The 14,235-nt window shown below is 37.0% G+C and overlaps 1 protein-coding gene across 1 annotated transcript in view; it reads left to right on the top strand.

The window, feature by feature from the left end:
* LOC135330579 (gamma-2-syntrophin-like) overlaps positions 1–14,235 on the top strand; it is a 139,356-nt gene that overhangs the window by 59,110 nt on the left and 66,011 nt on the right. The window contains exon 4 of the mRNA XM_064524491.1: positions 6,906–6,997. Within this exon, the coding sequence (XP_064380561.1) occupies positions 6,906–6,997 (92 nt within the window). The remainder of the gene's footprint in view (positions 1–6,905; positions 6,998–14,235) is intronic.

The following is a 14,235-nucleotide window of genomic DNA, read 5'->3' as shown; positions in this document are numbered from 1 at the left end:
ACGAAATTTCCATAGCAAGCAAACCTGCTGTCTTGCTTTTGGCTACAGCCAGAGTACAGGTGTCATGAAAACAAGATAGAATTTTCATAGAGACAGGGAATTCAGACTGAAGTTGGAACTCTGTCTCTAATCTGGTAATATATACATCTACATGAAGAGTTCATTTACATTGGAACACTCTCAGTTTGGGTGTGAAGTCCTACTTTGCCAGTCTCCACACTATTTTTTGATGTGGGCTATGTCCTAAGTGTTCTTTCTGAGAAAGCCCAGGTATGGAGGGTGTAGAGTGCTAGGCTGGTGCACACATTTTGTTACTGCAGTACAGCTGTTCCACTACGGATTTTCTGAACACCACGGGCTCATCATTCTGGTTCAATTACAGTCCTCACGAGAGGTCATGCATGGGTTTGCAGCCTGTTGTTCTTCCTCACAATCTCATATGTCTTTCGGTATACATATATCACCCTCATCTGAACAACAAAGAAAAAGTTCTTTCTCCTGGACTGTCTTGTTTCTGTTGCTGCACCAATGTTGTGCTGCAAGGAGGACCATCAGGCATTGCATAACAGTATAGGAGGGTGAAGGGAAAAAGGAACAAGAGAGCTGTAGTGCATATGTGTGATGGGTAGTAGGGGGGTTGCTACTCCACTCTCTTTGGCAAATTTTCCTGTCAGTAGCATAGTGCTATTTTAAACACGTTGTCACAGACTATCAAGAAACACAACAGAGAAGCAATGCTTAACTGAAAGAAACTGAGAGAGACATGTTGGATACAAAATGCTAATTTGGGGTGTTTATCGGACCTGCCTCTCTTACAGCAAGCATGAAGAAATCTTTGGCAAGCATTATACTATCCTACCCACTCCAGTGCATGATCCCGTGCCCGGAGTCCTATACTACAGGCTCAACAAAAGGACTCTTTCAATATGATCAGGCAGCTGAGCAACTGAAGAAATGATCCTCCTTTTGAACTAGACATGGACATCAGCACAGAGCTCACCTGCTTGTCTCTGGGATGGTCTGTGCAGCCATCCAGTATAGGCTGAAACCAAACTCAATGAATACAAGTACTCATTTTAGTGGTGATTGGGAAGAAACTAAAGTCTCATGGAAAATAGATTGCTTTAGGGGTACACACTGACATTATAGAGATGAGCAGAAGTGGGACAAAGCACCCAATGTTGGGAAGAAATTTCAGAAGCCTGTGCACAAAGGGGAATTCCAGTCATGAAGCATCAGTGACACGTATAACAGGCTAATTAACAATTATACTAAGCAATAAAGTACATCCCAACTCACACTGCTTGCAAGATTGAAGTGTATACATGCATAACTGAAGTATCTTGGCCTTTCCTGGCATCCCAGAAGACTCAGGCATATAGTCCCCTACCTCCAAGCATTCAATCAGACTAGCTGCTGCATTGGCAGTTTTAGTACTGTGGTGTTTTCCTTTTGAATGCAATCATATTGTCTCTTCCCATTAACCGGTGTTATTACTGTAATATTTCTTGTAAGTACATCCTCATGAATAACATTTGCCTCCCCTGATTATTTTTCAGAGTTCTTCCTTCCCTACACTATCTCATGCAGTGGGCTAGCAAAGGCACAAGATGTCACAACAGGGAAATACCTGCCTACAGTTCTCAACACTTTTGTCTGGTTGCTTCCCCATTTCATGGGTAATGAACAATAATATAGGATTTGGCATGGGCTTAGGCAAGGGTATTGACTAACTGGCACTTAAGAATGAGACAAGGACTGCTTGTTTCTTCATTTGGGGTAGGTCCTACCCAATGGTGGTATGCCAGTATTGGTAGAGATCTCTGTCTCTTTCACAGCTGCCTGGAACTTCTGGACCATACTAGAGTGTTCTGATTGTCCATAATAGCATGGTGTCAGCAAATATTCTTTGCCACAGGAATTTGATCAGCAATATTGTTAAAATATCAGAGGATACTTGGCATAGCTTGGCCCAAACCAAATATTTCTTTCTGAAACAACTACCAGGCCTGGATCAGAAGTTAACATGGGCCAGCCACCCTGTTTTGGAGGTGAAGAGAAATACATATGGCCAGACAATGCTAGTTGGTTTCAGTGCCAAAGAACAGGCACTGACACTATTTTCCTTACTAGTTTAGCTGTGCCCGCTGAATTCACTTTATGCATCCACATACAAAGTTGCAAACTTTGTGCTGTAAGTAGCACTGGGTGTTTGGCAGATTGGGTCTGGCTACCAATATATTGTGTACCTCTAAACAGAAGTAGAGATTGATGAATTTGCTGTCTTTGCCTCTACAGAAACAGCTGCCTCACCTTCTCATGGGTTGCCTCCAAACTCTCACTGTGAATCCTCCAACAGCAGACTGCTTATGCTATTGAGATCATGTTCCTCGAGCACAGATAGATGAGGAAAGATCCCTCATCTATCATGCCCCAGCATAATTTTGTAGGACTGGAAGGTGCAAGGGTGCTAACAGTGCTATCTTCAGGGGGAACAGCGGTAGCAGCTGGACCTACTCCAGCAGAAACCATCAGGAAGAGCTAGTCCAGCCTGTGAAATGATTCACAGAAGATAAAGCAGTAGCTGAATCAGTAAGTCTTTGGTCTGAGACCCCAAATGCTCTTCCATATGGCTCCAGCCTTGGGGGAGGAGTGAAGGGAACAGGACTAGGTGCTTCTAGATGCTAGGGCTGATGGTAGCACAATCTACCCCTCCCTGGATCCACAATAGTTGGTTTGTAGGGATGTAGCCATGGCACCTACTAATATAAATTAGGACAAGAAGACCTTGATTCTTGTGGGAAGAGGGTTGGGTTTTTTCCTCCTTAATAAAATTAAGAAGATATGGGAAAGTAGGACAGTTAATTTTCTCTTGTTGACTGGGTGCCCTTTTTTTGGTTTTGAATTTGGAAATAAAATGCTGGTAAGAACTGAAGCTATGTCTTTTGCCTTTCCATGGATTCCAGGAGCTCCTGATCTGTTAGCTTCTCCAAGATGTACAACTATGTGCCCTGGTGGTCACCCTATGCTGAGGCAGGGCACCAGGGTTCAGAATCTTCTGCAGGATAATAAATTAGGCCAACTAAGGAGTGGTGGGCTGTGGAGGGAAACCTCTACCAGACAGGTTTTGTGATGTTGAAGGGGAAACTTGATTTGTAGCATCAATAACTGTCTGCTCATTGGGTTGCCTTGCTCCATGACTACGATGATTCCTCATCCCATAGCCTGTGGTTTGCTCTAAGGTCACTGTGGGCGAGCCAGAGGACAGATCTGTGTTCCTGAAACAAAAAGGAGGGATTTCCCTTTTTGGGACTGGGTCAGGAAGTTGTTAGTGGATTAGTTATTGGAATTCTTTACTGTAGATGGTACTGAGTTCATTACCCATTCCAGAGTTGAATAGAGCATTAAGGGCCTTGTAGGGCCCTCTTAGATAGGGTTCACTGCTAGGGTTCACTGATAAGATTCATTAGAGCATTTTATTGTTAATCAGACTCTCTTAAGAAATTTCTCTTTCTGATAGTTAGGCAAAATTACCAGAATATTCTGAAGTTGCAAGGCTTGTAGTGTAATTAAAAATTACTAGATTTTCTTTCAGTTTTATTTTGTGGTTTGACTGGAATGGTCTTCTTTCAGTTTTGTCTATTGGAGGTTGTCTATAACATAATTAGCAAGTCAGATATATGAGATTTGTTAATACAAGAGATCCCCAGTATAATACAGCAATTTTGATGATAAGACAAACTGTAGTATTATAAAGAATAAAACCTTGCTGACTACATGGTTCTGCTAGCCTGTTTTACTTGTTTTGTTGTTGTTGTTGTTGTTTTTTGCTTAGATGTTTAGTGTAATTCACTGACTGAAATAAACAGCTGTCTGTTGATGGCACTCTGGTGACCTTCTAGGTCTAGAAAGTTTCAGATTTTTAAACTTAAAAATATAATCCAGGTCATATTAAAATAAAAAGTAGAGTGCCTAACTTTTTAAGTTGAAAAATCTCAGTGATTCAATCAGAAAGAATAGAAATGAAAAAGATTTATTAACAACTCCCACCTGTACAACTGCAAATGAGTTCTTGCTTTCAGATTTAGTTTCATCTAACTCAGTGATTTCCTGAGTTACCACTAACTTCACAAAGTCCCCTGTGACCCTTTCCCTCACCTCTGAGTTCTGGTTCTCTGCCTCCTGGTACCCTCAGGAGTGTCCCGGTTTCTTTTCATGAACTGCAAACTCCTATATTGTTGCTAGATCTCTTTCTCTGACTCCTTCTCACCTTGCAGGCCAAGTTTCTTTCTCTGAGTATACTCAGCTGTTGCTCAAGCAAAGATCAATCTTCTCCTCAACCAGAGAATCCTTCCTAACCCAGCTTTCTTAAAAGAATAAAAAATGGCACAACTGAGAATAAACACATTAAACAGATACAGCCTGTCATGCCCTGCATTCACGTTTCTCATAGGTTGGATGTCTAACTGCAATTTGGATGGGGTAAGATGAGAGCTAGGTAATGAAAGGATGCTGAAAACCTCCAGCGTACCAAATACATAGTATCTGGCATGAGTATCCATCAGGATATTGTACGGTAGTGATGGAAAGGGGAGTTACCTACAGAACATGTTTTATTTTACATATATACTTTGTTTAGATAGTCTTTCTTGAAATACTGTTCCAGAGTTAGACTGGTACCTACCCTGTTAGATTTGGAGTCTCATCTACTTGGGCAAAGACTATAGTAGCAGATAGTGGAAGTTTTACTTCATGTTAGTATATTGTGTGTTGTGTATTTGCTGCCTTTTTGGGTTTTGTTTTGTTCTGAGAGCAGGGAAAAAAGACTACTTGTTTGCTTTTGGGCTGCCATGCAGGGAGGCAGGTGGAGCTGCTTGGGAGATCAGAGAACAGCACCTTCCATGAAAGCATTTGAGCATACAGAGGGGCAGTTTCTAAAATGCTGAATGCGGCCATGAGTGAATAGTCCATGAGTCTGTGAGGCACAATAAGCAGGGAGCATACTAAAAGACTTGTGAACTTGATTGTAAGTCAAGTCTGGGAAGTGACAGAGACTGAGAGAGGCTATGTAGAGTTTGTTGTGACACAGAAAATGACAGACAACTGCTGAACTGGAAAGCAAATCTGTAAGGACACTGTAGTAGGAGGGAAATTTGTTATTTCACCTTTTATTCTAGGTTTTACCATGCAGCAGATGTCAGTTTTCTCCATTTAAAAAAATAATTTATTGTAATGTAATGTTTTGTATTCTAGTAAAACCTGGATTTAGAGATTTGGAAGTCTCTTTGGAATTCATGTATTTGATATGTTCAGTTAACAGAAGAGATGGGATAGTTCCATTTTAAGAATCTGACTGACTCATGGACTTATTATGTGGTCCCCAAATAGCAGACTCTTCAGTGGAGAATTTAATGGCAACTATTTTATTTAAATGTTTTTATAAAGAATGTAGAAATTATTTCCAGCAAGTTATAATCATCTGTCAGTCCAAACATAGATTTTTGTGTTCGCATACGTGAAACTATCCATAAAACGTTATAGTTAGTTACTGCAGTTGGTGTTTGGGTTAGATATGTATATAAGCAAACTGTGTCTATGCTATCTAAATATCTAAATGCTTTATAAAATAAATGTGAAAGATTAATTAAATGAACAACAATCAGCCAGCTTCCATGGCCATCAGAAATATAAAGACATTATAAATGCCTCTTGCTGATATCATTTAAAGGCATACAGAAATGACTGCAAATGAAAACCTGCTGAAACTTCCGAACTCAGGGTATTGCTTTGAGACCTCAGCACTGAACTGACAGAGGTTTGTTATGGAGAATTTGAGCTTTTGCTGAACTAACTTCCATTTTGCTAAATCCTTCAGATATGTGGAATATAAACCTAGGAAAATAGATGGCCAAGAATGACTTTTTGACTTTCTTGATGTTAGACTTGAAAAACCTATTAATGTGAAATGATTTACAGGCAATTTCAGGTGACTTCTTCAGACAGAAAAAAGAGTTTTCGGTGATGATGAATATAATGCTGTGAAATTGATTTTATGTACTTTATTGATAAGATCAAGTCCTGTCTGACAGTAATTGTATGAAGTGCCTTATTGGAGCTATATGTTAAGATTATACATTTAAGAAAATTGTACAATGATGTGACTTTGTGCTGGTTCCATTATAAAAATAGGTTATTACATACAGATGCATTAAGCTAACCTGGAGTCACATTAACCATTAAAGCAGGATCGTGATGCATAGCTATTAAAGAAAGAGTTATCTCAGAGATAATTTTTGAGACTATAATGGTGCAATATTAACATTGCAAAATGACTCCTTGCTTTTAATCTTGCAGTTTCAAAAAGTACCTCATACTTGGCACTTGTAGCAGAAAGATATATCCATTAATAAAGTGTGTGTATGTGTACAGTTAGTGCTTGCCTGAGAGGTTCTTATTAGCTTTGTCTATAAATACAGTCCACAGTTATACTGTAGGGTGAGAGTTTCAATAGTAAATAAGAAATGTATTCATTAAATTAATGGGATTTGTGTAACTAAATTACTTACTTGGTTTTAAATATATCATTCTCAGTGCAAAAAAGGCTTAGTGCTGCTAACAGTTAAGCATATTAGAAGTTCCTCTGAGCCCAGTCTCTATATAATGATGTCCAGCTGCTTTTATGTTTTTAGACATATGAAGTGTAGCATATGGTCAGACACATTTTATTGGCTGTCATTCTAAATGCAAGCAGTACTCTTTTGGTTTGGTGTTTTATATTGAAAGTTCTCATTGTGTTTTCCTTTCTCAGCTGAATTAGCTATTGTCTGCTGAAAAAATATATATGTATAGTATAATGTAATATAATGTGTTAACATAAACAGTTTTCTTTCATGATCTGATTTCAGGTTCCCCTGGACCATCTAGTGATCACAGCAGTGGAGCTTCATCACCTCTCTTTGACAGTGGTTTACATTTAAATGGAAACTCGACTAACACGGTAAGCAAATTAGTAATAAAAACATGATGTAAGCTGTGTAAGTTCGCTTTCCATTCTGAGCTTCAGAATGTTAACATAGGACTATACTAAGGATTTGCATTTATTTATTTAATTTAAGGGCATAAAAAATTCTGAAGATTCTGAATTCACAAAGTAACCAACATGGGCTCTTGAATTACTAGGTTCTTATTCGGAAAAGCTGGAAAGAGTGACCACAGTAAGACTGGGTCACTGTATTGGGGGATATGAGTACATGTTAACTTTTGACATATTTTATTGAATTTAATACAGCTAAAGATGCTGACTTACACATGGAATTCTGAAAAGAATGTAAATTGGATTACTGAAACAAACATTCATAACAGGAAAGAAAGCGAGAAAAAGGGAAAGAAATGAAATGAGAAAGCAGACTTAGGGAAAAAAATTGGTTCTTTAATATGGAAGATAACAGTTCTTTTCTCATCAGCAAACAGCTATGATTGAAGCATACGTAATATCATGAGGGTTTTTTTTTTCCCTTTTTGAAGTAAAAAGACCATCTGGCAAAGCCAAAGATAGGTTGTCTTAGTAGGTGGACATGTTGCTATCTTTTTAAAATTAAGATGGAAGATGGAAATAGCAGCTGTACAAGGAGAGACCTTCATGGTGACAACTCCTTTAGCTCCTAACTAATTGCAGCTGTGGTCTTTTCACTTCGATACTACATTTTACAGAAAGTATATCCAGAGAATGGACTGCAGGCTGCTGCTTCTATTTTTCCTTTTTTTTTTTTTTTTTTTTTTGGCTCAGCAAAAGATATCAGTGTCTGCTCCCTGCCGTAGACTTCTCCCACAACTTTGCACTTTTCTGAGCATTGTCTCTCTAAACTAGTCCTTAAGGCTGGTTTTCGTCTGATCGAAATTCTGAGATTCATCTATGCTGTGATACCTGTAACTTAGGGCCCAGGGTCCAAACTGAGTCTAGGTTCAGAAAGTTTCATGCTTATTTGTTTGCAGTTAATTATTTCCTTTCGGTTGTGTTATTGTCTTACCAAGGAACCCCAGTCAGTCATCAGGGTCCATCACTCTGCAGTGCCTGAAGAATGCCTGTGTACCAGGTGCTCTGCAAGCAATCCATTTTGCAAAGAGCATATGTTATAAGAAGAGGGCTATGGTCAGAGGATTGCATGTGATTGCATTAGCATGTTTTAGTAAATTAATGCCTTTTAAGTACCAACATGAGTGTTCCATAATAACTTACAAAAATTATTATGACTGTACTTTGGGAATTACACATTTTGAATTCTACACATTATAAAAGTATAAATAAGTGGCTGGAGATACTTAAATTTGTAAAAGATTAATTTAGAGTTGCAGTTTACAAGGTAGCACACAAAAGACTGAGTAAGCTTGAAATACAGGCAGAAAAACAGAAAGCAAAGAAAGGAGAATACTTAGGAACGAATTTGTTTTTATACAGAACTTACTCTCTTTTTCTGAAGTTTGACATAAACTCACATGGGAAGCTATGCCTAAGCACCAGACACTATGGCTTAGAAGTGAAATAAAGCAAAACAGTCTATATTTTATCTAGCCAACTACTGTGGATACAGGAAGGGGTAGCTTGTGCTACCATCAGCTCTAGCATCTAGAAGCACCTAGTCCTTAGTGCTAAAGGAGGAGCTGGCCTCAAGGCCGGTGATTACAGGTCATGTACCTCCATGATTCTAACTACAAAACAATGGGGAAAATACAATATGGATATTTTTCTTGCTGTCCAGATGCCCTAGATTTCCAGGCCGGCCCACTCAAGAGAAAGAAAAAGTCTGAAATAACTTTTAATAAAGACATATAATGAAGGTACAATAAAAATACCATTGAATTATTATTATTCAGTAGGATAGTTGCCAGGCACATGGGGAGAATGTGGTCATTTTTCATTTGTTTGAAAATCCAGCTTCCTCGAGATAAGGTAAATGGTCTAAAAGTGGTATTCTGATAAGTGAACTGAGACCAAAGTAGACCATGATTTTCTGTGTGTTCATGTAATTTAAGAATGCTAATTAAATTTTTATAAAGTGTATGATGACTTTGGTTGGTTAGATGAAACTAAATAAGCATTTAGGATTTTCTAAATTGCTTTAAAATCTTTTTTCCTTAGTTACTTTGTTTCATCTATTAAATTAAAATGTTTTGCATTAAGAAAGACATTGTCTACTTCATCACCTGCTACAGCTTATAAAACATTAAAAATACAAATGCCCAGCTGATGGGACCTGTAAGATGCTAAATGTTTAATTTGCTATGCAAGATCCTGTTTTCAGAGAGAGATAAAGGTATGGCTCAGTCAAGCCCGTAAAAGGCAAAAAAGGAAAAGGCTCCAAGAAAGGGGATGGACACCCCCATACAGAGAGTAAAAGCTATGCTGACGGATACTTTTAGTAAGTGATCGGGCTATTGAGTTGAGATCCAGTTGCTGCCCTACATCTAAAAGCTTCAATGGTTTTATTTTTTGATTGCTTATATGGCATCTTCCAATTCAGTATAAACACACTATTTATCATTCTGAAGTTTTATTTTATTCTCCATTTTTACCATCCTGTAGCTCACTTTGGAGAAGTTTCAAGATTTCAGATCAATACTTTTTCTATTAGAATGGTTTAGCATGTGATGCCAGTAGACTCAGCCATTCCTTGATCTGAAAGTCCATGATTTTCTCACTGAGAATGAAAGCATTATAGGTATAGATCTTGAAGCTTTAAATTGACTTTCAATTTACACTGCATCATTTAGTAATGTATGTGTATAAAATGTAACAAATACAAAGAATAGTTCCCTTACTTAGAAGGACAGTGCTGGTTCCTGTCATGAAAGTAGTCATCAATATCTGCTGAACAGAAGGGAAAAGTGTTACAATAGATGAGCATAGCTAGGTACACTTAAATATTTTGGACTGCTGCTGGGCTGTGGACCTATATGAAATGAGATAAATACACTGCAAATAAGTGCACTCCTTTTACTTCATGAATAAATTTGAAATGGCTGTCTCTTTTCTGCATACAGGGAAAAATAATCTTGAATTTTCTGTTCTGATTACACCTTTCAGGAATAGTAGCAGTAGAAAAATAGGCTGGAAAAAGACAATTAATTAATGCCTTCTTACTCTACTAATATAGAATTGTATATGAAATTATTTTGATATTGAGTAAGAAAATTGTTTAGTTTAGATTTAGTTGTTCAAAACACTGTATGTCTCTAATTCGGATTAGAGTTGATTGGGACTTTCACTCTGACATTATTGAAATGAGTAAATCGTATCTTTAAAAGTCTTATCTTTTAGTTGCATTGATCCCCATAGTCAATTCTGTTAATTCTTTCACCAGACATATTTCTTCTGGTGTTGAAACTGATGGTTGTTTGTCATTTCTTCTGCACAGAAATTAAACACTTTTTAATTTACCATTGAAGTTTAATTCAAATATGTTTTATGATTTTTTTTTTTAAACTTAGAGCCTTAGCAACGTCTGGTGAATGGAAATACAGAATTGCTAAGGTCTTATTAGCTGCTAAATAAGTGAACACTGAGCAATATTTATTATTTTATGATATCTAATACTAGTAGAAAAAATTCAGTTAAAACTCTGAAAATTGATCCAATGTTCACATACTGTCCAAGAGGAAGGTTTACATTTTTCAAGTAGGACTGGCCTTGTTCTGTTCCCATTGGAAAAGAAATCAGACCAAGAAAGGTCAGATGAAAGGTTCTGGCTTTGTGTAGTCTTTGTTGAGACTTCTAGCCATAAGCATAACAAAAAAGTGCAGCAGTGAAACTACGGAACTAAAATGCCAAGCGGAAAACAATAACTTGAGTTGCATTTTGTAGCTATTCTGGTTTCATTTATTATTTCTACAAATTTTTCCCATAAACAGCTCTTTCTTGTTGTGAATAAGTTGTTTTCATATTTCTTACAATTTTATTTCATTTTACTTTCCATCAGTAGCACAAAGGAAATGGCTTAGAAGATAAATAAAGCTTAGTTTATTACTTAGGGTTTTTTTATCCTTTCCCATATCACTCGGCTTATTTTCTTTATCCTTGTATTGTCTGCAAAATTGTCTGCAATAGCTGAAGTTTGGATATACTCACATTTATAGTATAATTTCATATTAATCTCAACATTTTTTTCTTTACTGTTCTATTCCTTATATACCTACAACATAATGTTTTGATTTCTGAGTGCAGTTATAATTTGAGGAGCGGCACAATTACTTTCTGCTTTTTGTGCTGAAATTAAATATAAATTACTCTGTCTCCCCATGACCGTCCCCATCTCCCCCCTTCCCCCCCCCCCCCCCCAAGAGTATATCTAGAAAGGCATTCCAGGCAAGGTCATTGAGGTTAGTCAGGAACCAATTAGATACTAGCCTGAGGGAAACAAATTAAAGAAAAAGGTGCAAGATTCTGTCAAATAGTCTATTCTCAAAAAATATCTTAGGCTTTTACTTTACTGAGTCATTAAAAAAAATAATGTAATAGTACCTGGCAGCACAAATATAATGAAATATTCATTAATATTTCCATTGTAAATCAATTCTGGAGAAATTCATATAATTGAAAGGTTTTTAGTTTGTGCCTCACTAGTAGCAGAATTACTAATCCAACTGATTTAAATGCATAGCTACTGCAGTGAACAGGGCAGCGTAAGCCACTAACACATACTGATATACAGACTCTCATGTAAACACCGCATATAGGTGTTCAGTGTCTGCAAGAGCAACCATTAAATTAAAAAACCATTAAAAGTCTGTGAGAGCAGCCATTAAATTTCAAAAGCATACAGGTGAGATAGCCTTAGAATCAAATCAAAATGTTTTTTTCTGTGACAGAAAGGGAGGGGGCAATATCTTGTTTCACATGCTGTTTCACATTCTTCCAATTTAATTAAACAGTGTCTGCCGATTAAAATAATGTAGAATAGAGCTGTGTAATTAAAAGTTGCTGCTTTCACTGAATTTTAAAGACCTCAAATTACTTTTCCAAATTGTTATTTCATCTGGAAGACCTTGTTTCCTGTATAGAAGCCTCTATCTACTAAATGATTTGGTGATGCATGCTTTACCACAGAATTGTGCACTTGCATCTAAGCATTCCATTAAAAATAAATAAACACCAACCCTCTGCTGAATTGATGCTGCATCAAAGGAATGCATAGGTATTTTGATATCATCATTAAATGAATTTTGAGACTAGTCTAACACTCTGATTGACTCCTGTTTACAGCAGCTATCTCAAAAGTGTGTTTCATTAGCTGGGCATCACAAGAGTTTCAAGTCATGTCCCTGCTCCTCGTTGAACATTTGTAATTTTGCTGTTCCATGATTAATGTAAGCTAATGTAAGACTCCGCTACTGCTAGATAGAACAGTCTTAATTTCTTCTCCGACTTGTCCCCAGCCTCTGCTTCCTCTCTCTCCCAAGAATCAGTAATGTTCAGCCATACATTGATCAGATCAGTTCACTGTTCCACTGGAAACTAATCCTACCTATATATATGGGTATACATATATACATATATATGTATATACATGTATTTCAGTCACTGACCTGACTGAGAGCTGAAGAGAGAGAGTTCATTCAATTCATTGTGAGTTGTGTGGTTTCTGGTGCTGTTGCAAGAAATGTAACAAGGAAACATGCCTGAGACAAAGACCAGAAGGTTAGAATAACTGCCATCAGCACCAGCATGATTTTATATCAGCTTAAGCTGATCATGACACTGCATGCTAAGGCCATAGCTTTGTGTACGTTTAAGTTTGCATTAGCCAGCAATAGTAGTGAAAGAAATTCCACCTTCCCCTAAACTAGTAATTCTCATCTATGCCTCCTGTGTACCTTTTCATGCTTCTGCAGTGAACTAGATTGGGGAATTGATCTAGGTTAAAACTGAGCTGGCAAAAACTTCTTCACGTACTTGTACAAATGGTGTTTGTGCAGAGGGTGGAAGTGCTGCATGGTTTTGGCAATGATGCTAGAATATGCAGGCCTTAGAAAGTGAAAATTACATGAAATTACAGCCTCATTTAGAGTGGTGCAGCTTCACAGGGTGTTGGCTGGATCTAAGGCTTTTAGACTATACAGGATGAGCTTTCCAACTTCTCAAGTTCTGCCACTCCACTTTCAATTTTAGTTATCAGTCTACATTGAACAAACCCCTGAACACAGTTTTACTAATCAGAACTAATGTATTTGAGCATATTCAAAGACTTGTACAATCTCATTGGAAATTATAAAATGCTAGAGCCCCTCCTCCAGATTAACTGTAAGACAAATCAGCCTACTTTGAAAAGCTTGTTACATTGAAAGCTTTCTTTTGAGTATGCTGTAATATATCTGGTAATGCAGGTTTGTAGAGATGTAAAGATGCAAGAAAGTTAAATTTACTACACTCAAAGTTTTACTAAATCCATCAAAAGTGATTGTCCAATGTTTTCAGTTATAGCTTTAGAAAATGAAAGTATTGAACATAAGGGCACTTTTCGGCACTTCAGCCTCAGGGTTAAGTTTATAGTTTCAGTATAGTTTCAGTTTATAAATTTCAAATGTTGTATTATCAAATGTTGTATTAATGTCGCTAACATTTTCATATACATATTTTATAGAGAAAGATTTGTTTTTCTGTTCAGAACTTTTCAATAATGCTTACTAAACAGTAAATAGCAAAAAAATGCCTTAGAAGATACATAATATCATCCTCATAACCTCTTATTTTATCCAGTGTCAACAGCAGGCAGTAATCTGGTATTAGTCATGCTCTTCCATATGCATGTTCTTGATAGAAAAAACACTTTTACAGAACAAGTTCAAGAGTTTAATAATATGCTTTGAAAGATAAATTCTCTAAAACAAAAAATGGATGAATTCTGAATTATCGATAAAGATCTTACAGAAGGCAAGAGGAAGTCACAAAAATTAGGCTGTAATTTTTCCTAGTGGGTATCCCACTTGATTCTTAATCATTTTCTTGTAGATAGTTTTACCTGTCAGCCTTCACCAAAACAATAACTTCATTGAAAGTTAAGTTTCAATATAAGAATTTAGCTGCCCATATGTATTTGATCCAAGTTTCCTTGAAAGTTGTAAGTGTATATCTTGCCAGTCTTTTGAAACCTGCAAACATGCAAGTTAGCAAGTAATTGCAAAAATCAAGGGATTTTGATAAAGATTGAAATCTTACAGAACACAAGCCTTTTGTGAAATCAT

Source organism: Dromaius novaehollandiae, chromosome 22 (genome assembly GCF_036370855.1).
Source record: "Dromaius novaehollandiae isolate bDroNov1 chromosome 22, bDroNov1.hap1, whole genome shotgun sequence".
NCBI lineage: Eukaryota > Metazoa > Chordata > Aves > Casuariiformes > Dromaiidae > Dromaius > Dromaius novaehollandiae.
This window is presented reverse-complemented; position numbering and strand designations above follow the sequence as displayed.